We start from the raw sequence: 24,206 nt of genomic DNA, 5'->3' as shown, positions 1-24,206 counted from the left end.
GCCATAGAAGAAGCGCTTATGTTGCAGCCCTATCAGATTGTAACAAATCTGTGAATTCTCCTAAATACCTGTCATCAACCACCTCAGACAGGGCAGAAGAAGAAGAACAGCAACAACTAACAGTGGGAGAAGTGCAGCATCAAGCGTTGTGTTTCTTTTTAGTATGAAATAGGTACCTTCAGGCAACTGCATTTATTTTAAAATTGGTGAAAACATTTTCCATGCTGTCCTTCTCCCCTTTAAAGTACTCCCTCCCTAAAATGAGCAAGCACATCTGAGCCCATGGCACTTCTCTGGGATGTGCCTGCTGGCTCAGCTTCCATAAGCAAGTGTCTTCTACATGTCTGTTGGGGCTGATTCTGCTCCTGTGTATTCCAACTCGTGTGTTTGCATTCACTGGAATTAATTTGCTTCCGATTTACACTGGTGCAAAAGGAGAATCAGACCTACCTAACCCATGCAGTTCTGAGTGGAGCAGACAACCACCATGTAAAGAAATTCTGTGCCTGTTATTCAAACTACAGCTGGCAGGTAGAGAGTGAATCACTTGCACTGGAGTGTCAGGGATATTCATGATCTCAACTGAAGGATGGAGGCACTGCCTCCTTCGGGGGAAAAAAACTCTTGAAAAAAATTGTACATAAAGATTCAAGGCCAGATTCTCTTCTGGTGTAAATGCAAATAGTTCCATTAATTTATATGTGCTATGACCATTGATCTTAGCAGGGAATTTGACCCTATGTTTTAACAAGGGCTAATTTCTAAGCAAAAAGAAAAAATCACTGCTACTCAAAAAAATTCTAAACTTACATGGGGGGTTGAAGCAAATCACCCTGAATTTAAAAACAAATCACTTAAATTTAATAGAAGATGAGATCCACATCAGATGAGATCCACATGCACATCAGAGGCTGCTTTTTCTGTACAGGGCTGAATGACAGCTCTAGGAAACTGAGCTCTGGGAAAGTATATATGTGGATCTTAATTTTGAAGTTTGGTTCTGTTTGGTTTGGTTGCTGATCTTTGACACAATGGAATGTAGGAAATGCAAAAAGATGATGGGCAAAAAGGGTCATTTCAATGTCACGTATTTATTTACTTCTTAATACAATTTATAGAACAATTAATAATTTAATAAATATGGGAGAAAATCCTGAGCCTATTGAAGTCAAAGCTATGGGGAGATGTAGACATGCTGGAGGGCAGGGAACAGCTGCAAGCAGACCTGGATAGGTTGGACAAGTGGGCAGAAAACAACAGGATGCAGTTCAACAAGGAGAAATGCAAAGTGCTGCACCTAGGGAGGAAAAATGTCCAGCACACCTACAGCCTAGGGAATGACCTGCTGGGTGGCACGGAAGTGGAAAGGGATCTTGGAGTCCTAGTGGACTCCAAGATGAACATGAGTCGGCAGTGTGACGAAGCCATCAGAAAAGCCAATGGCACTTTATCATGCATCAGCCGATGCATGACGAATAGATCCAAAGAGGTGATACTTCCCCTCTATCGGGCGCTGGTCAGACCGCAGTTGGAGTACTGCGTGCAATTCTGGGCGCCGCACTTCAAGAGGGATGCGGATAACCTGGAGAGGGTCCAGAGAAGGGCCGCTCGTATGGTTAAGGGCTTGCAGGCCAAGCCCTATGAGGAGAGACTAGAGAACCTGGACCTTTTCAGCCTCCGCAAGAGAAGGTTGAGAGGCGACCTTGTGGTTGCCTATAAGTTCATCACGGGGGCACAGAAGGGAATTGGTGAGGTGTTATTCACCAAGGCGCCCCTGGGGGTTACAAGAAATAATGACCACAAGCTAGCAGAGAGCAGATTTAGCCTGGACATTAGGAAGAACTTCTTCACAGTTCAAGTGGCCAAGGTCTGGAACGGGCTCCCAAGGGAGGTGGTGCTCTCCCCTACCCTGTGGGTCTTCAAGAGGAGGTTGGATATGCATCTAGCTGGGGTCATCTAGACCCAGCACTCTTTCCTGCTTATGCAGGGGGTCGGACTTGATGATCTATTGAGGTCCCTTCCAACCCTAACATCTATGAATCTATGAATCAATGCCAGAACTCAGGTTAATTGCAGTTGTGAAGAAGAGTTCACCTGCAATGTTCAGATTCTGAATAAACCATCAGTGCTGAATATAGAGTACAAGTTTGCTTCACATTTTTGGCCTACTTTGTTTAAATGTGTTGCTTCTGATTCTCCTCATCCACTGGTATAAATCAGAAGTAACTTAAATGAAGCTAGTTTAGTGTAGAACAAGTATGAGAGGATACTCAGATTCTTTATTATCACTATAGCTTCAAACAGGCTGTTTAGAGCTTGGCTATATACAAGGCCAAGAAAATTTTAGGACTTTCAAGCCACTTCAAGTACTAATGCCATGAAACAGATTTTTGATTGCCTGAATTTTAAAGTATGGCGCACACTGGAATGTTTAATTCAAACAGCCCTTTTTACGGACTTGCTAGTAGCTGAAGCAAGGAGAAATCTTGCACAGAATCAGCCAGCTGGTTACATGATTTAATAATGTGTTTCTGTTAATTCTGCAGCCTAGAACCTGTAACACATGTGCTAGTTAAACCAAATGGGGAAATGGTTCACTTGAGAAACTCTGGTTGATCAAGACAAAAATCCCAGGCCACTAGCTTCTTAATCCTCACCTCAGATTTCATACTCTGCCCCAGCTGGGGAACTGGAAATGTTGCTAAATATTACACTGTGTTACACAGCAAGAAGGAAGATAATAAAGATGTTAAGGAGGAGAAGAAAGAAGAAAAGAAGGAGGAAAAGAAAGATGACAAAAAAGATGATAAGAAAAAAGAAGAGTGAGTATGAATAGTGTGTAGTGATAAACTACCCCCCTCCCCGCCACTGCAGAACACCAGCCTCAGAAAGAAAGGGGATATCTGATTAACTGAACTAGCTGTTTAAGCACTCGTCTTTCTTACCAGGTTCTTTCAGTACAGCTATCTTCTTTGCAGGTCTGTGCAGGCTTGGTCATAGCAGGATTCAGGGCAGAAGAATCAAGGATCTTTCTTAGGCAAAACCTCAGATCATTATATGTGGGCAAATATAGACCAGTTCAATGTCTGGAGTTTTTCAGTATTTACACTGGGATGAGCAGGATCAACCATATTCACCTCACCATAGCTGTGACATGAAGCACACGGTGTAGTGCATTTGGTCCTCAAAGTTGAGTAAAGAGATGATTGCTCCCAGTTGAATAGTTTATAAAACCTGCATCCATTAATTAGAGTTTACTTCAATTCAATGCCTTGTAAAAAAGAATGACACCAAGCACCATGAGGTCCTGGTCTGTACTAGGAGGACTCTGGCACTAAATAACATCAATGGTAAATAACAGCAAGAGGTGTAAAGAAATGAGTGTCATGAGTGAACACTATGTGTAAGAGTTCTATGATAATTAGTGCCTAACAAATTTGTGTAAAGCATGTGGTAGGTGCTATTTAGATGTAGCATCTCTAGTAAAAACTCTGCTTTTAGATAGATTCTGCCTAATCCTGGGAAATATTCTTTTTTCTTATTCAAAGCTTTATGTGATTTGAAAGTGTTTCTTCTGGAGGAATGCAAAACTCTAGAACTCTTGGTTCAGAGATGATACCTGTTATTAGACCAACTACAAAATCACAAAAAAAATAAATCTTTTTCTGCAAGCTTTCAGGCACATGCATCCTTCCTCAGGGTCAGGGAAAATTAAAGATGGTAAAAAGTCCCCATAAGTAGGAAATAAACTTCATTTTTCGCAGGAAACTGAAGGTGGACGTCTGTTCCTCTGGGTTCCTCTGTGCTGGAGGATGCTCTTTCAGCCTCAAGCAGTGCGTGATGGGGCCTTTTTCATAAACAGTCTGAAACAAAAAAGTAAAGAAGAATGGGAGTAATTTATTTGAAACAATTGTTTTTGTAAATAGAAGGCCATAGCTCTTTGACAACAATTTTGTTGTGGCTCTTATAAGACATGGATAAACCCACTGCTGGTAGATCTCAGTTTTAAGTGGGAAGCTTCTACTATGACTATGTGTAATTGAAGTTTTACCATTATTTCACCTCTTCATGTACATACAGATATGTTTGTGAACCTAAAGTTGCAGGGTCACATGCCTGGACATAATCATTTCCAAGCATACATATTTTCACTTAAGTGCATTATAACTTTCCAGCCAATCCTACTCCTTTTTCTCACATCCTTTTTTCTTACTCTAAGAATAGCTGCACTAAAATTAATAGAGCTATTCAGAGTGCATGCAGACATTGCCTTTTTACGGTGGCACAAGTTGTGAGCAAACAGACATGCCTGCCCCTTGTTGTGCTCCATTTCCTCAAATATGTTTGCGTGACCAAACAGTTTTGATGCCTTAAGGGGAAGGACATCTGTTTGCTTATTTGCTTATTGTACACCCTGGAAATTCCCCCACAGGGGATTGCTAGGGCATGCATTTCATGCTGCTATGCCCTGACCCGACAGGGGGTTTCCAGGGTGTGAGTTTCATTACTTTGTCACTGATTTCAGTCAACATAGGACCAAGATCTTGGTCTTTAACTAGAATAAGTTATACTGTCATACAATAAGTTATACTAAAGAAATACTGTCCAAAATGTTACCATAGTAGCATGAGTGTGCTGGTGACAGATGGTGGGAGACAAGTTGATGGAAAAACAGTTCAGGATCTCACAGAGAATTGGAAAACTCCTTTTCTTTTATGGGCATCTTATTCATATACTTATAATCAGGAATCCTGGTTTTCTCTGATTTTAAAAAATCCCCAATTTTCAGTTAAAAAAATAACCCCAAATCCACATTTTTCTGTGATTTAAATGAAACACCACTAGTGTGTGTGTGTGTGTGTGTGTGTATTAGGCCTGTGCGAGTCGGCAGCGATCCAATCTGGCTTCGGATCTAGCCGCTTCAGATGGCTGTGATCTGATAAGGAGCTCCAGACCAGGTTTCCGCCTCTATCCGGCCGAAGTGGCTCCAAAGCTTCGGAGCCACCTCAGAGATCGGGCCACAGGGTATAATGGGGAATCAATGAAATATCTATAACTTAGTTGTTTTTTGTCTGATTTGGATGAAATTTGCAGGGGTGGTAGCCTCTGCTGAGAGCATGAAACTGCCAAGTTTCAAGAAGATCAGTGCAGCGGTTTGGGGGGAACTGTACCCTAAATTTTTGAAAGCCAAACTCATGTCATGGCTGTGTGTTATACCACAGACGAGGTCAAAACAGCAGGGCTGGTAGTTCTTACTGAGGCCACAAAGCCTGCCAAGTTTCAAGGAGATAGGTGCAGGGATTTGGGGGGAACTGCACCTCAAGCTGTGGACAAGCAAAACTCGTGCCATGGGTGACACTGCGTGTGTTAAGGCGCAACGGGGTGACAGCTGCAGGGATGGTGGCCCCTGCTGCGGCCATGATGCCTGCCAGCTGTGGAGGAGATCGGTGTGGGGGGGGGGTCCTGGGGCCCTGCACCCCTAGCTGCTGACAGACAAAACTCGTGCCAAGACTGTGTCTGTCTTGGGGTAGTTGACTGTCTGTACTGAGTCTTTCCTCTCCTTAGCCTGGTTTTGTAGGTGCTAATTGATGCTTGTTAAGTCGTTATGTAGTAGCTAGGTCCTGTGTATTGCGCTGGTCCTTGAGCAATCATGATTGATTGATCCGTAACTGGTAACACAGCAGCTTAGCAGCCAGGCCTGCAGCAGTGTCTCTCCTCCCCACCCCAAGACAGACACAGTCAGTCCCACAAGCACCCATGGCACGAGTTTTGCTTGTCCGCAGCCTGAGGGGCAGTTCCCCCCAAACCCCTGCACTGATCTTCTTGAGACTTGGCAGGCTTTGTGGCCTCAGTAAGAGCTACCACCTCTGGAGTTTTCAACCTGCTATGTTGTAATGCCTAGATGTGACATGAGTTTTGCTTTCAAGAATTTGGGGTGCCATTCCCCCCAAATCACACCAATCTTCTTGAAACTTGGCAGACTTTATTCTCTCTGCAGAATCTACCACTCCTGAAAATTTCATCCAAATTGGACAAAAAACAACAACGTTATAGATATTTTATTGTTTCCCCATTCTATCCTACGGCCGGATCTCCGAGGCAGCTCCGAAGCAGGTGCAAACCGCTCCGGGAAGCCGAACAAGGCCAGCGCTTTGACCCAGACGTGCTGCTTCGGACCCCAAAATGTCTGAAGTTTCTCTGGATCTGAATCTCTGTCCGAAGCCTCGCACAGCCCTAATATATATGTATGTGTGTATATATATGTATGTATGTATGTATGTTTGTGTGTGCGCGAATATGTATATATATTAGTGCTGTTTCATTTTATTTATGGAAAAAAGTGGATTTGGGGTTACTTTTTTTAACTGAAAATTGGGGATTTTTTTAAAATTGGAGAAAACCAGGATCCTTGCTTATAATAAAGCAGTTGGGCATGAACTGATAATGTTGTCATAGTGAAAACAGGAGATGTAAGTACTTAACCAAGACTCCCTGAGAAAATTCACCCTGGAAAAAGAAACATAGCTTCCTGACAGGGTGGACTGTAAGGAGCATTTGACTTTTTCATTCTGTTTCAAGGGTTGATTTATTTAAAGCAATCTGACTCAGAGGAAGTTTGAATTGGTTTTGGTCAGCTTGAACCCATGATAGTTTGACATCTTTGTAGACATTTCTACTGCCTTTTGATTTCCACAAAACTTAGCCAAACAGGTACAAGCTGCAGTTGGTCTACTGCCTAACATCCAGGATGGCATTGCCTGTGGTACTGTACCAAAGTCAAAAGTGAATTGGGGATTACTAGTGAGATGTCTGGCCTGAGAGATCAAAGAGGTGATCTTGTTAAAGAGTTAATATTTTTCAGTGTGAATCACTTTATTTTTATGTTTCAGGAAGAAGAAAGAAATTCTTGTGATTGATCCTTCAAGCAACCTGTACTATAGGTGGCTGAGCGTAATTGCTGCACCAGTGTTTTATAACTGGTATATACTAGTGTGCAGGTATGGGTTCATATGAAATAATTATTTTAGGTTTCAAAAATGGAATTTAAAGTGTATGATTTGGTTTCCCAACTTTGGGGTCCTTCTACCTTCCTGTGAAGTCTTGTTGGTGGCTCAGCACAGGGCCCTTTGTTTACATTTCAGCTATCTACTCATAAAGTGGCCTGTTGTTTTTTGTATCTCTGAATCTTTGACACACAGCAAACACGTTCAGCGCTGGGCCTGCAACGGCCTCTGTGTGCCATCTACTGGCTACAGTGCAGTGATGACACTAAACAGAAGTATCATTGTAGGCACTGTTACCCCTGTTGGATAAACTTTTTTTCCTGACTATCAGTAGTCATTATAAATGTCAGTAGGCACATTTGAGGTGGCAGGAAAGAACTGAGAGTGGGCACAGAGATGTCATTCAACATTTAAATGAGGAATTTCTACAGGGCTACAGGGCTTTTCCTCCAAGGACCAGAAGATATTATTGGAGTGTCTGGATTTTTATTTTTACATGTGAAATGAGCAATTAGCATTAATGTCAAGTAAGAGCTAAGCATGCTGCTTCGCCTGTGGCATGGGGAGACAGTGGGGATGGTTTGCCCTGGGCCTCTCAGAGGCAAGCCTTCTTTCTTGAATCTCATTTAATTTTTGCCCACACATCCTTGTAGTTATCCACCCGTGGCTGTGAGCTTGAGGATCTGTCCTGTGAAAACGGAGGCAGAGTAAAATGAGGGGAGGGTCACAAGGGAGGAAAATAGCATGCATGTGTATGCATGTAGTTGTGAAATTTGCCATGGTATATCAACTTTAGCTTCCAAAAGAACCTATTTAAAATTATTCCTTTGAAATTCACAGAAAAGATGCTAGTGTGTATTCATTGCTCAAAATATGCTCACTAACAGCAATAGGTGCTGGCTGCTTAATCTGGGAGCTCTTCTTTTCTTTGTGGGTATATACATGTATCAGTTGCATTGTATCAAATTGTACGCATTGTACAGTTTTACAATATACTGTAACAGCTGATCCCAAACAGCATCTCTCTCTTTCCCCTTTTAAAGCAGTTAATTGAAGCCTTAAGCACAGCTTTATATGAATTAAAGCATTTGTTTTAGAGAGTACTTTGTCAGTCTCAAACAGCATGTGATGAGGCCTGTGCCTTTCACAACATGTTAAAGGTCTTTGAAATGAGAAAAGAAAGAGAAGAGAGGGAGTGATTTATCTGAGACATCAGCTTACCCAAAGGGAATTAAATCTTTTATGCCTTTGTGTTTGTTTAGAGCCTGTTTTGATGAGCTACAAATGGACCATATTAAGTTATGGCTGCTCTTAGACTACTGCTCTGATATGGTATATGTTTTTGACACACTCATCAGATTCAGGACAGGTAAGTTCTCGTGTGCTCTTACATTGTTTTCAAAGATAGCATATACCTGTAAACACAGGAATGTGGGAACTGCCCCACTGGACCTCAACAATGATTCATCCAGTTTAGTATCCTGTCTGCAACAGAATCCAGAATTGAGGAAAGTGCAAGAAACCTGGCATATAGCTATGGAATAGTATGCATTTACGAAAAGTTTTCTGACCCCCCATCAGTTTAAAGATTTGCTTATAAACCCTGATGTATCAGGACTTATATAATAGCTTCCAGATGTTAATTCCGTCACCCCCTCTGAAACCTAGATTTTGTACAATACTCAGCATTTCCCAGTTCTCTGTCATTAGCAAAATCCCACTTAGGCCATTAGCTGGTTCTCCCCACTGTCAGATCTCTCCTGAAATCACACTTCTCCTGGGACTCTTCCTGCCACACATACAGCTTACACAGGAGAGTGGAATTGGAGGTAAGACTAAGGGCTGGTGAGCCCTTTGTTTTTAGATCACCCTGTGCCCTGCAGACCAGGGTTCACTCCCACTTGCTAGGACTCCATTGGGGCAGGTTCTGTGTCCCCTTCCTAAAATTTAGTCCACACTGGTGCCATGACATACAGTGATATGACTCCAGATACACACCAGTGTCCAGGGTACAATTGGCATTAGGAAGTCTTTGCAATGTATGAGGCCCTGTGTAATCCAGAGTGCATAGTGACACACTGAAATAAACTGATTGGGATAGCAAAGGCCATTTGTTTTCTCACAAGAATCAGAGTAAAGGGAGAATTTGCCAATAACCCTTAGTCCGCGCTAAGGTAGGAATGTATCTGGGCTGACCAATGTGATTCAGTAGACTAATTCATCCATCCCAGGGTATTTTTAGGCATCAAAGTAAGACATGGCATTTATGTCCTGGACATCTACTCAGAACCCCTCAGACGTTGGCACAGAGAATACTGAATAAAACCAGGATGTCTTGATTAGTCCTGTTTCTCTGTACTTTGTGATCAAGGACTGATTTTTTAATTCCTTCAAGGACCCAAAGGAATTTTGGGTGGGTTTCACCTCTGGTTCTACTTTAATCTAGTTCAGGGTGGTCAAAATATGGCCCACAGGCCAGATCCATGGGATTTTGTCTGGCTTGCAGCAGGTCCCTTGATCATGGCCAGCCCATGCCAGGTATGACCAACTAGACTGGGATGGGCAATTATTTGGACCCAGGGGTCACATAGGGAGTTTTGCTGAGCTGTCATGGGCCAGGAAAGCACGCCCGCTCCCCACACAACCGCTCACCAAAACTCCCAGTGTGGAATGGGGCTACCAACCATTGTACATGACAAAGGAGAGCATATCCTAGGGAAAGCATGGCCAGGAGCCTTCCCCTACATGTTTCCCAGTGGCACTTTCCTCTACTGCTAGCTTGGTAAAAATCTGATGTCCAGGATTTTTCTTCCTTGTGGCAAATGAGGAGGCCTTGCTGTGGTAGTATTGAAGTGATGTTGTAACTATGATAGTCTAGGAAATATGGAAGAAGCAAGAGTTTTTGTGGATGATTTCTTTTATTTGATCAACTGCATGGTTGGGATAGATTTAGACAAGCTTTCAGGTATCACCCTGGGAGAGAAGCGAACACGGCAGAGCTAAACAGCAGATGGAACAAGGGCTTGTTCAAGACTCTATATGTAAGTAAAACAAGATATAAGAAAAATTATCAGGTAGCTAACAGACAAGAGAGATGTAGATAGGCCTTGTTGCACCCTATCCTATGGGAGAGTTATTTACTCTGCTGCAACACATGTGCAGACACTGATGAGACTGGCTGGGGCACAAGGTGCTTCAGTGTGGGGCAGCTGTCTGCCAGCTAGCCCTGCACTAGAGCACCCTTGTGCCCTAGCCACCCACTTCACAGCACATTGAGCCAGGTGAGAGCACGTTGGCCCTCGGGGCCCCTGCCAGCTAGGGCTGCTCCAACCTGGCTCAGTGTGCTGCAGTCCTGGGTGTACGTGTAAATGCAGCAATGTGCACCAGAGTTTATTTGTTCACATTAATTGCACATATACATGTGTCCAGGGTGAAGTTAAATGTTACACTTAGTCCATATTAGATCTGAGAAATGTTAAATAGTGTTAAAGTTGGAATGTGTTGTGTGCAGTCGCAGAATATGGGTTAATACTGTTTCTTGCCTGCATAGCTTTGACTTGCAGGGGCATGGCTAGGAGTCAAGGCAGCTGGTGAAGGGGCTGGGGGAGACTGGGAATGGTGCATCCTGTGATGCTGGAAGACTGCAAATTGATAGTTTTATCTCCATGGAACAGACTGAAGTTACCATGACATGAGCTAGGTAGCATAGCCCAGAGTTAACCCTCATCTGAAGTGATGTAACTTTGAGACAGTTAGAGGGGACTTAGAACATGCTAACAAGCTTTAATGTGTGGATGCTCATATTTTAAATGCCCCTAGTACAATCTAAATGTAAAGTGTAACTTCACCCTAGCAAAGTGGCTGATATGCTTTACTTGGTCTCTTTCAAATGACGTGCTGCAGGATGTTGTTCATGTGGGCAGGGTTTTCTGAGTCCTTAACTGACTCCAAAATCCCTTAAGGCTGATGCCCATAATGGAGCTCAAAGGGAGGGGGAGCCAGTGGATATCTGTCACAAATAGATGTAGGGGGATAACTTCTCTGTCTTTAGCATCCTGTCCACACAACCTTTTTTAATGTGAACTTCAACTCTTCTTGAAGTGTTCCACCAAACCACATAGATTTTTTCAACAGAGCCTAGAGCTGGTTCACCAGTTGGAGCATACATTAGTCCCTTCATCCGTAGGAACTCTAGACAGTTGGCCAGTTTGGCAAAACACCTGTATTGGGAAAACACCTGTGACTTCAGAGGCAATGGCATAAAAGGAAAGCCTCAAAATTCTGGATCCATAACCAGCGCTCTTTTTACAGCTGACATATAAAACTATTCTCATCCTCTCAAAGAGTGTTGAAAGGGAGGGTGGGAAAATCAACAGTGCCGTCCTTGCTTTTTGGGGCAATCCTCGGAAATCAGGGAAGGATAGGGAGGCAGAGGCCTGATATCTCCTTAAAAAAACAGGAATTAGGAGTTTGAGCTTTTCCTAGGTGCCCAGCTCTTTGCATAATATGTGTGAGCCATAGAAACCCCTGCCAACCAAATGTAAGTGCCATGTGCTGGTGTCAGTTTAAGGGTCTCTCTCTCTCCCCTTTTTTTAGCTGTTAAAGTGGCAATTTTGATGATTCTACTTCCCTTGTGGTGTGGGTGCATGAGTCCATCCATAGACTAAGTATTTGCAATAAGCCTGTTTTAAACTTTCTGTGGAGCAGGAATCAAAGGAGGATGCCCTGCAACATCTCCATTTCCACCACCCCCAGCTCTACCCCTGCCTGGTCTGCATCTAAGTTATAAAAATGTAGCTGCCCAAAACCCCATTTTAGATGGAGAAGGATGGGGGGGGGGGCGGTGAGTGGGTCTCTCTCCTACAGTTAGTTGCATGGCTAAGAGCTAATGCAGGGAGCAGTAGGCCTAGGTTCTAGGCCTTTTGACCCAGGTGGGCTCTAAACCTGTCCCTCTCTGACTTCCTAGCCCACTGCTCCAGTTACGATACCACAGGTTAGGCATATCCAGACCCCTCTCTAGTACTCCTTTGCAAAGCAAGAGAGGGAGATCTTTGGAGCCAAGAGGACAAAGACAAGCTAGAAGGTGTGCAGCTCAGAGAAATGACTGCTGCTTTAGAAAGGTGAGGGCCCTGGGTTCTAGTTTCTCAGCTGGGTGGAAATTTCCTCACTGTCTGGCTCCTTGCTCATTTTATATGATGGAGGGGCAGCGTCTCAGCTGCAAGACTAAACCCTAACAACTTTGGTGCTATGATAAGGGAGGGTCCCCTTTCTCCTTCCTCTGGCTTTCTTTTGGCTTTATATGCACATCACCACCTGTGTTTCCAGCTAGTGTGTAGCCCTGCTGAGCATGCTAAGTCTGTGTGCTCATGCTTATATAACCACAGCATGAAGGCAGGGCCAAAAAACACCCAGGTGTGTGACCAGGAAATTGTCATTTAGGCACACAAGTGCTTTCTCCTCCCTTTATATAGCCCTATATATATATAATGTGGGTAGAGTGTAGGGTAGTTCCTTGGCTACGTGCGTGCAAGGCTGTAGCCTAGAACAGAGGCATAACAACCAGGGTCTGCACCCTGGGCTGGCAGCAGCAGTGTTTGCTCTTCTTGAGCCCCCTCTAAGCAACTGCCTGGAGCTGGAGCCCTGATCGCCCACCTCTCATTGCACTACTGGTCTAGAGAGCATCCCTTAAAGGAGCAGGGCATTCCTTCTCATCACTATAAATGTTGAGGCCTCTGTCTAAATCCTACTAATATCTTGGCAACAGTGACTGATGCTGACTTGTGGCCTTACATTCTGCAAGCTATTTACGTAGTATGAAATGGAAAGACAGCACCAGTTTGACGTCAAGACTGCTGTGACTGCCTTTGTTCAGAATTTCAGTCCTTCAGCAGATTGGCATGGCAATTCCAATATTATTTTGTGTGGCATTAGCTATTGTAAGCCAAGCAAATGACATCAGTAAAACAGTGACCACGGTCGCAAGAGGGAGGTGGGAGGTGGAGTGCGGGGGGAACTGCCATTGCCTTGGGAACCATTACATTGCTAGTTAGCCTCATTATCATTTAAGCTTACACTGATTTGTTACCCATGTTACTTTCTGTAGTTATCCAAGGTCTTAAAGATTTAGATTCATTTTGGCTCTACAACAGAAAGAGAGAAAAGATACTCATAACACTTACCTTCTGTAGCTGAAACCTCTGCCAGAAGGGGAATGAAAGTAGACACACTTTAACAATAGGGGAAAAGGTGGGAGGTCATTGGCAGTGTACAGGTGATAGAAATGCAGTCTTAGACTTTCTGTAGGGCTATCCTGATTGCGACTGGATGGCTGTTAAAATGCTGACGCGACAGTCCTGGGTTGGGGCTGCGGAAAAGCCATTGTGATTTACTTGGCTGCTTTGCCGCAGGCATCTGCTGATGTTGCTGTGATGCAGTGGAACGTGGCAGTGTTCTCTTAGTAAGCGCTGACATTTGGAAAGGCCGCTCAGAGCACAGGGGGAACTTACATTACAAAGTGCTGGAATGGTTGCTTAAAAGTGCAGTACCAAGGCAAGGCTGATCTTGAGGACTGAACGTGAGGCTGAGAGCCAAGAACTGATGAATTCTAATTTTGGCTCCACCACTGACAGGCTGTGGAGTCTTGAGCAAGCCTGTCTCTCTTAATTCAGCAGTCTGTACGATGAGGAAAATAATGCCTAACCACTCACCCCTGGCAGACACTGGGATTATTAGTCAGTCAACTCCTGTACAATCCTCTGAATATACACAATGTGCTATAAGCACTGAATACTGGTGCAAAAACGTTGATGTCTAGCAGACTGAAACTGATTTTCTCACCCTTAACGTGCCATTAAGCAGTGAAATGTGATTTTAATCTTTCAAACAAAGCCTCATGCTCAGAATGCAAAAGATACTGATGATAACAACCACAGAATATTTCCTTCTAGTTCAGGCAGCAGAACTGTGGCTTTTGAATGCAAGGAGTGCCAATTCACCTCCGTGGAGTAAGCACTCACTGCTGTTGACTAAAACCCTAACAAACAGGTTTTGCTTCTGCCTTGAAGGGACTGTATAAATGCTTCCATTTGCACTTCTAATATATAGTACTCTAGCTCACCAGCCTTGCTTTTAGCCACCTGCCTAAAGGATGACCTTGCGGTTGGTACCCCAGGACTTCCATAGTCTGCTCTTCTGGGGTGTTCTGCCAACCTGCAGACTGGCAGCCTGGGATTTTCATTCTCCTGGGCCAGATGGCTCTATAACTGAAGGAGCCAGCTGATATGGAAGTCAGACAGCCCTGGAAATCTTAGCCTCTACCAAGAGATATGAACCGACTGCCCAGAGGAGTTTTCCATCTATTGACTCCTCTGTGAAATCCTATAAAATATGAACTTTCAGTTCTACCCAGGAGAACTTTTACAATCTTTTCTCCAATGCCTGATGAAGGGTGTTTGTGCCTGAAAGCTTGCAATTAAAGAATTTTTTTTGCAAAAATCTTGTTGGGCTAATAAAAGATATCATCCCTACTATGAGTCCTGATTGCCTTTTCCTTTAGACCAATACGGCTACAACCTGGATACTAGGGCTGTGCAGAACGGCACCATTCCGTTTCAACTTGCCTTTCAAGGTTTCAACAGAACGGCGTTTCATTTTGAATTTTCTTTTCGATTCGAGATCACTGTTCCATTTTGTGTTGTTGAAATAGTGACGCTGTTTCGACATTGTGCCCATAGGCTATAGTGGGGAAGCTTGAAACAGCCTTTCTCATCTTGCAGGCAGATCAGGGGCCCGCAACCCCAGGAGGGCTGCGGGGGCTGTGCCAGTCCTCCTGTGGTTGCGGCCCCCTGATCTGCCTACCAGATGAGGGAGGGAAGCTGGGTACTGCCGCCTGGGACTGGCAACCTGGAGAAAGGAACTGAGCCTGATCACTCAGTTCCCCTCACCAGCGCTGCGACCGGGGTGGGGAAGGGAACTCAGACCAGCTGAGCTGAGTTCCCCTCCCCAGCACTAGGATTGGGCTGGGGAAGGGAACTGAGCTCATCTGGGCTGAGTTCCCTTCCCCAGCCTGATTGATCAGCGCGCAGGGGAGGGGAACTGAACGATCAGGTTCAGTTCCCTTCCCCAGCCGGATCACAGCACTGGGGAGGGGAAATGAGCCTGGGCTCAGTTCCCTTCTCCTGCACTGTGATGGGGTTCCTGCAGCTCGGCTGCAGGAGGCGGGGGAGCACAGCCCTGGTTCTCCCCTGTCTCCCACCACCTGGTTCCTGGCTGCTTTGAAACTCGAAACATTTTGAAAGTTTTGAAATGCTTTGACTGGCCTCATTTTGTTTCCAGGCTGTTTCAAAGCCTTTGGTTTCATTTCAATATCGCTGTTCCGAGCTCGAAATGAGTCAAAACAATGTTGAAACGAAACAGCCAGCGAAATTTTGCACAGCCCTACTGGATACCTATCTCTTGGTACAGCTTTCAGAGTCTAACATCCCAACTCTGTAGCTCAAGCTGATGTTCTCAGGGCTTCTGGACTCCCTATCAGGGATCTTCATAGTTTCATAGTTGGTAGGGTCGGAAGGGACCTAAGTAGATCATCCAGTCTGACCCCCTGCCGTGGGCAGGAAAGAGTGCTGGGGTCAAACGAGGGTTCCAGACTCCTTTTGAAGACCCCCAGGGTACAAGCCAGCATCACTTCCCTTGGAAGTTGATTCCAGATCCTAGCCACCCTGTGAAGTAGTGCCTCCTGATATCTAACCTGAATCTACTCTTAGTCAACTTATGACTGTTATTCCTTGTTACTCCCAGTAGTGGTCGGGGGAACAGGGACTCTCCCATAGCCTGCTGGTCTCGAGTGGCCCTCCTCTGGACCCTCTCGATGCTGTCCACATCTCTCCTAAAGTGCGGCACCCAGAACTGGACACAGTACTCTAACTGTGGCCTGACCAATGTCACAGAGGAGGAGGATCACCTCCTTGGACCTGCTTGTGATGCATCTGTGGATTCATGACAACGTGCGGTTAGCCTTCCTGACCGCTTCCCTACATTGGCGGTCCATGTTCATTTTGGAATCAATAATGACACCAAGATCCTTTTCTGCCTCTGTGCTGATGAGAAGGGAGTTCCCCAGCCTGTAGGTGTGCTGCTGGTTCTTCCTCTCAAGGTGCAATACCTTGCATTTGTCAGTATTGAAGCCCATCCTGTTCTCATCCACCCACCTCTGTAACCTGTCTAGATCTAGTTCCAGCCCGTCCCTCTCCTTCAGCTTGCCCACTTCTCCCCACATCTTAGTGTTATCTGTGAGTTTGAACAAGGTGCTTTTCACCCCCTCGTCCAAATCGTTGATGAAGATGTGCAGAGCATTATTGCTCTTTGACATACAGCGCCACACCCCCACTTTTCCTCCCTCTTCTATCCCTCCTGTACAGCCTATAGCCTTTGATGTTTACTGCCCAGTCATGTGTTGAGTCCCACCAAGTTTCAGTGAGCCCCACTATGTCTGGGTTTGTGTTAGCTAGCAGGAGGGCAAGTTCCTTCTGCTTGTTCCCCATACTACGAGCATTAGTGTAGAGGCATTTAAGGCCTCCTGGAGGTGTATTCAAGGCCTCCTGGAGGTACATTTAAGGCCTCTTGTAGCCTGGAAGTGCTGAAATAGTCTTTTAGGTGTTGTGACTCAAAGGCAGCCCTGTGATAGAGAGTCCCCTGGTGCTGGGAATCCCACAACTCCCAGAGTCACTGCCCCATGTTTCCTATGTTAGTGCATTCTCCATGGCAGGGCTCCCCTGAAACCATAAATCAAGGAAGAAATGGACTCTCTCACTCTAAGACAGTACACACTGCAGGGCTGCAATGAAGCTAGGGACCCTGGGAGTCCTCCTTTTCTGCTATTTTGTGGTGGGTGGCAGCGACATTGACAAGAGTCATCTCAATTTCATTCAGCTGCCACTAGGCATCTTCAATAGGGTATTTTGTCTTGGAAGCCCCATTCTTCAGCGTTTCCAGAAGCAATGCTGTGGGATTTCAGTTCAGTGAAACAAAAATAGAATTTGTATTTATACCAATTCAGGATGAAGATCTTTTCCAAAGAATAATGATTCCAGAGATAAAATTCAGTTTTTCAACCAATTCCAGACTGAAGCAATTTTTTTTTAGGCTCATAGGACTATTACACCCAATTAGGATATTGTCACATGCACTGCCTCAGGAACTGCCACACAGAAAATGTGTTGTCATAGCAGTAGGTTTCTCTGCCTGCAGGGGCCAAGCGGTAGACACAGGGATGTGCATTCCTCTTGAAATTCTATAGTAAGCACCACTCAAGTTTTAATGACATTAATTACATGCTGTTCCCTTTGAAACATTTTTTAAATCTAGGACTTTCAGAGATGACAAACAGCACTGCAGCTGCACTGCTCAGAACTCCTTTTAATATTGGAATAGACTCGGCTTTTCAGATCCCCTTCTTTCCCAGTACACATGTGAATAAAGTTCCCAATATGCAGCTGCATTAATTTTACAGCCTGAGATAGGCCAAAGGCTCACAGTATTGTAGATTACTTAAAATTCCTTGCTTAAAGTCTTTTGAATGGAGAAATATCAGCATCTATAAATAGCAATCACTACCAAATGTCTTGATCAAAGATGAAGCAAAAACGAAGAAACCCATAAAAGAAATGGAACATTACATAGTCTTTTCAAATGTGTATTGGTATATTTGCAAAATACTGGCATTTCAAGAAGGCAATCAAAATAAGATTATTTTCAAAAGTCATTTTACTGATTATGTCTAAATAATGATGTCTGGTTGGGTAGTTGGGTATTTGGAGGAAAAGGATTTAACAACTGTTTTTAAAATGACTAGTGTTTACACAATCAATAGTCCCATTGTGGGGTATTTCATTCAGGGCACATGGAAAGTAACAAAAATCTTATCTATTGGCTATTCTTCTACTTCTGATTATTATTATTAAAACTATCTTGTATTAGCCACGTACATATACCTATTAAATAAATGAGCTGTAGGGCCAAAATCAAATAGGAAGAGACACAATTCAAAACATGCATTATACTATTTTAACAGGATGGTCTCTAGTGCAAGCTTTAACTCCGGTGCTTATGGCTTTTTATTTTTAGCAACTGCTTTTCAATGCAAAATCAAGATGTATATTGGAAATGTTATTGGATACCTCAAAGGACCAATACGATTTTTTACCCAGTGACATGTCTCTGGAGAGAGGGGGAAAGTCTGTTTTGAACATTGTTTTTCCCTTTTGCAATCTGGGCCTCATTTCAACCTCTCTCATTCTTCAAAGAAAGCTCAGTTTTTTTCCAGTGTTTATTCCTGGTAGAAAATACTACGCTAGTCATTGCAGTAGTCTATTTGGCACTGGTAGTACAGAGTGCTACCATAATAAGCCTAGCTAGATCTTAGGTAGCATTTTGCAGCAGTAGATCTCAAAGCACTTTATATAAGAGACAGGGGCCATGTCTATACATGTGCTTTACTACAGAGTAGACTAATTAACTTCAGAGTAAAGTGTCACCGTCTACATGTATGATGATATTAGGCTGCAGTAAAATAATTTATGCTGGCATAAGATGGTACTGTTGGGGACAGTACTATTTTACACCAGGGTAATTTACTGTGATTAATAAATGCATGTGTGGACACTGACCATGGGCATAAATTGCACATGGCCAGCCCAGCCAGCCAGGGCCCAGACTCCTGCTTGCTGCATAGCCACATGGTTTCACACTTTCAGCACTTTTGTGCCCCATCCAGCCCCTCTGCCACTTGCCGACACCACCTGGAGCCTGGGGCTGAACCCCCATTTCCCCCGCCAGCCTAGGTCTTTTCTGCCTCGGCTCAAATTGTTGCTATCCCAGGCACATGTGTAGATGCTGCACCTGAGAGTAGTTTACTCCATCTCAAACTGCTTTGGAGTTTATTGCTTCACATTAATTTCATGTGTAGATGTACTCAGAGAGGAATGAAGTAAATTGCACAAGGCAACCCAGTAGACTAGTAATGGGACCAAAAATAACACTCAGGTCTCCTGAGTCCTAGTCCCATGCTCTAAACTTTTGCCTCCCCCAAATAGGAGCCTTAGTTAATTTTCATTAACATTTTATTTAAAAGCTCATATAAAGCCATCATCAATGTGATACTAATTGCCAACACAAAGTCCACCTTGCATAAACTTTAATGAAGCAAATTCAATCATTTCCATTATTTAAACCCCTTGTTCATTTTGGGCCAATTTTGCATGCTCAAAGTCTGCCCAGAAATCACCTTGCAGAATATTTTTAGCAAAATCCCTTAGGCTGTTTTTAAACAAACAACCAAACAAACAAGTTATATTTTTGAACAAGGCAACAGCAAGCTAGTTGATATCCACAGCATCCCACCCATTTGAAGACATCCCTGAATATTCTCCCTTCCCAGGCTAACTAACTGCTGCTGCGACAATGTATATGAGACAGAAGGACTCTAAATGTCTTCCTGAAACATGAACAAAGAAAATCATCTCCCACCAAAAGAATTTAACTGCTGCTGGTTTAACATTAGGTGCAAGCAGAAAATACCATGGATAAGAAAAATAACACCTTTGTATCTCACTGCAACTTTTCTTGCATTCCATTATATGCTGCTTATTCTGAGAATTTAGTTTAAAATATTAAGGCTCTGAATCTCTAGACAGCACACACCTATGGGTGTCTGTAGATGTGCAGGGAGGCTGCTCTGACACAGTTTAATTAAAGTGTGTCCTAGTGGACTCAATCAAGTCTGCTGGACTGTGCTACTTAGCACACCTCCAGTAGCCTCCGCATCTCATATATCAGCATCCCCATGCTTCAAAACACTGATGGCATTGGCAGTCCAGGTGGAGGCAGTGGGCCAACCCCCTAGACTCTCTTTGGAGGACAAAGGCCTTGTATTGTAAGCTCTTGTAGAAAGGCCTGTCTTTACCATTTTGGTCTGATAAGAAGTTCATCCAAATTTTATTTTAAAGTTCAGTTTTAAGAAAAAACAGCTTTAACCTCAAACTTTAAGTCAATAATTACAGATAAAGTCCTTAAACTGCCTTTGTCTTTAACATAATCCCGCAGGAGAATCAAATAAGCAAAGCTTATCCCAAAGGTTTAGATGCATTAAAATACTAAATTTAGCATTAAAATACTAAATTAAGAATTTGGTATTTTTATTGCATGCACAAAAATACCTCAAGTACAAAAGTCACGGTCCTAATACCCAGTACCTGATTATAGGTTGACCCTGCGTACAAGCTGAGTACATTTTTTAGGGTTGTTTTGAGGGGAAGAAAAGTGAACTTATAATCAAAACAACATGGTATAATGCAATAGTTAGCACAGTAAGGCTCCAATCTTGCTTGAGGCCTGTATGATCTAATACTATTTATTAGAAACCTTGTAAAATACCTTTCATGAAACACAACAGTAGTCTATGGAAAATGCATTCAATCTCCACATGTTTTCACTATAAGTTTTAAAGGCAATATTGTTTTCAGTTTTGGCCAGCAAATAAGAGTTATTCAAATATAAATGGCATAGTGTTGCTGATTATTGACTTGTGGCCCATCCTCTTATTTTAACAGGTTTTTTTTTAATCTTTTAAGGCTTCCTTGAACAAGGCTTACTAGTTCGGGATGAAAAGAAGTTGAGAGAACGGTATACGTCAACTGTACAGTTCAAACTAGATATGCTGTCGCTTGTACCAACAGACCTGGCCTATTTCAAATTTGGTTTGAATTACCCTGAACTGAGGTTTAACCGCCTGCTGAGGTTTTCCAGGCTATTTGAGTTTTTTGACCGCACAGAAACCAGGACAAATTACCCAAATATATTTCGGATTGGAAATCTTGTCTTATACATTCTCATAATTATCCACTGGAATGCCTGTATATATTTTGCGATATCAAAGATGATTGGGTTTGGAACCGACTCCTGGGTCTACCCCAATGTATCCCATCCAGAGTATGGCCGTCTATCCAGAAAGTACATTTACAGTTTGTATTGGTCAACACTGACACTGACAACCATTGGAGAGACCCCTCCTCCAGTGAAGGATGAAGAATTTTTGTTTGTGGTCATTGACTTCTTGGTGGGTGTGCTCATCTTTGCTACCATTGTTGGTAATGTAGGCTCTATGATTTCCAATATGAATGCTTCCAGGGCAGAGTTCCAGGCCAAAATTGATTCCATAAAACAGTATATGCATTTTCGCAAAGTGAGCAAGGATTTAGAGGGCAGAGTGATTAAGTGGTTTGATTACCTCTGGACCAACAAAAAAACAGTGGATGAGAAGGAGGTTCTTAAAAACCTGCCTGACAAGCTGAAGGCTGAAATTGCCATCAACGTCCATTTGGACACACTCAAGAAAGTGCGTATATTCCAAGATTGTGAAGCTGGTCTTCTGGTTGAGCTAGTGCTGAAGCTGAGACCCACAGTCTTTAGTCCTGGAGACTATATTTGCAAAAAGGGAGACATTGGGAGAGAAATGTACATCATTAAAGAAGGGAAGTTGGCTGTAGTGGCAGATGATGGTGTAACACAGTTTGTGGTCCTAAGTGATGGTAGCTACTTTGGAGAAATTAGCATCCTAAATATCAAAGGTAGCAAATCTGGTAACAGGAGGACAGCCAACATCAGGAGCATTGGCTATTCAGATCTGTTTTGTTTGTCTAAAGATGATCTGATGGAAGCCCTCACTGAATATCCCGATGCCAAAAAGGCATTAGAAGAAAAAGGACGGCAAATTCTGATGAAGGACAATTTAATAGATGAGGAAGCAGCAAAAGCAGGTGCTGACCCTAAAGACTTGGAAGAAAAGGTGGAAAGACTTGAAACTGCTCTAGATAATCTACAGACGAGGTTTGCTAGGCTCCTGGCAGAATACAACTCGAGCCAACAGAAAGTTAAACAGAGACTCAATGAAGTAGAGAGCACTGTGAAGAAATATGGAACTAGTCCTTTATGTGATGCAGAAGGGGAAGCCGCAAAGTCAGAAGAGGAGCAAAATAAATAAGTTTGTTTGTATTTCTTCTGTTAATATAGAATATTGCAACACATAAAAGCCATAAACATATATAACTGTGTGTGCGTGCATGTGAGAACACACACAATTATTTTTATATGAACACCAAAATATTTTTTTTTTTTAGAGTTTTTAACTAAAGTTATATTTTAATGTAAATAGAAAGTTACTTTTCCATTGTTTTTTAGAAGGTGGCTTTGTATTGTCACTTGGGTATACTTTTGTACTTCTCACAGATTTCTTACAAGTCATACTTAGACTGTCTTGACTGTGCTGTCTGCAGGTCTTGAAACGTTTAATTTTGTTCCTCTCTTCCCACGCAGTTTCTGTAAAGCGGGAATTATATGTAAAATCATAGTGGACGTGACCAAAAGAGGAGAAAGTCATGTATTGGTACCTAACTTTTCTGTTTGCACATCCAATAGCATATGGTAGGACCTTACTACGTAAATGTAATGAGTCCAGACTACCCAAAATCTATATTCTTTCACAGCAATGCACTCTGTCCATGTTAAGGAACTTGGCTAACAACAAGAAAGTAGAAGGCAGGGTAGATTTGCACCTTATAGACTAAGTAAAGGAGAGAGAGAGAGCATGCACACACAAGCTTTTGTGAGCTTTCACAGTATCCAGCTTGCCAACCCTAATATAGACATTATTGACAATATTTACACACACACACACACACACACACACACACACACACACACGTATATACACACAAACAAACTTTGGTTAGTCTATAACGTGCAAATCCACCCTGCCTTATGCTTAACCTGTCAGAGTTAACTACATTTCTAATAATGGGAAAGACCTACCTGGTATATACAGCCTGTTACATTGTGTATGAGATGTTCACATACTTAGATGGTACAGACAGACTATTTCCTACTACACTGGACATTGGTAAGTCCGATAACACAGCCACAGGTGTTTGATGGGTTCTCAGCTCAGTCCTGCAGCTGCTTCACTGTTTGGCTATGTTTGTGAGGCTGCATTAATTCTTTCCAGTCCCTTCCATGCTGAAAATATCCCTACTGAAAAAGAACCTGGGAGGGCCACCACTGGTTGAGGGAATCCCAGCAATATGACTATTAAAACTGAGCAGAGACCCCAAGGGCCTCCATGCATGGGCCCCTAACCTGCTAGCCAGCCTTTAGGATCACTGCTAGTTCTGATGGTAGAAATATTTGTGTTTATTTTGCCTGGGGCCATCCCGATGAAATCATTTGGGGCATGTTCTGGAAGGGGATCCTCACAGGCTTTATTTTCTCTCAGATCCTCACCTGCAGGGAATTCTGGAGTGCAAAGTGATCCAGGGCCCTGCAAGGAGGTCTTTCCTGATATTCATCCTAATTTTCCATTGGCTTGATTTCAGTTTATTATTACTACTCATTACTCTTATGTGCCAGCCCACACAATTCCTCTTTTAGCGCCTTCAAATATTCAAAGATTATTATCGTGTCTCTGCTTATGCTTTCCTTAGACAAAACCAAGAAAAGAATATTATTAACGTCTCAACAAGTCAACTCCTGTAGGTCTCAAATAGTCTTACTAGCTCTCAAAACATGCTGTAGATGGTCAGTAGTTTTCTGGCAATAGCTAGCCTTGAATCCAATACAACACTCCAGATGCAATCATCACCAGCATCACATTCAGGGCAAAAAATATATTGAGTATTTTTACTGCCACATCACACTGTGACCTCTTGTCTAGCATCTTATGCCATAATCTCATTCGCCTGCTTTGAGCCTTATTACCTTACCTCTTTTTGGGTGTTTGTCTTTCCTGTTGGGTATGTTTTTTGTATTCCCCAGGTAACAGGCTAAGCCTGGTTACTGAGAGTAGAGCTAGGTAGTAGAGTTAAAGCTGCAGAGCCCCAGATAATGGCAACTAACTAGCAAATATCCTTTTTTTGTCTGATAAAAAAAAATCCCCAATTTTGGAATTTAAAAAAGTAACCCAAAAGCCACATTTTTCTGTTATCAAAATGAAACACCACTATATCTATATCTATAGATCTATATCTATAGATATAGTGGTGTGTTTTAGATAGATAGATAGATATCTATGAATATATATATGTATCTATGAATATATCTAGCTATCTATATCTATAGATAGATATATAGATATCTATATCTATATATTATCTATAT

The 24,206-nt window shown here is 43.0% G+C and overlaps 1 protein-coding gene across 1 annotated transcript in view; it reads left to right on the top strand.

Moving 5' to 3' along the window:
• CNGA3 (cyclic nucleotide gated channel subunit alpha 3) overlaps positions 1-22,150 on the top strand; it is a 40,020-nt gene extending 17,870 nt beyond the window's left edge. The window contains exons 5-8 of the mRNA XM_006272092.4: positions 2,727-2,822; positions 6,891-6,998; positions 8,267-8,373; positions 20,630-22,150. Of these exons, the coding sequence (XP_006272154.1) occupies positions 2,727-2,822; positions 6,891-6,998; positions 8,267-8,373; positions 20,630-22,038 (1,720 nt within the window). The 3' untranslated portion in view covers positions 22,039-22,150. The remainder of the gene's footprint in view (positions 1-2,726; positions 2,823-6,890; positions 6,999-8,266; positions 8,374-20,629) is intronic.
• The last annotated feature ends 2,056 nt before the right edge of the window (positions 22,151-24,206 follow it).

The sequence above is a fragment of the Alligator mississippiensis genome, chromosome 1, assembly GCF_030867095.1.
Source record: "Alligator mississippiensis isolate rAllMis1 chromosome 1, rAllMis1, whole genome shotgun sequence".
In the NCBI taxonomy this organism is placed as follows: domain Eukaryota; kingdom Metazoa; phylum Chordata; order Crocodylia; family Alligatoridae; genus Alligator; species Alligator mississippiensis.
This window is presented reverse-complemented; position numbering and strand designations above follow the sequence as displayed.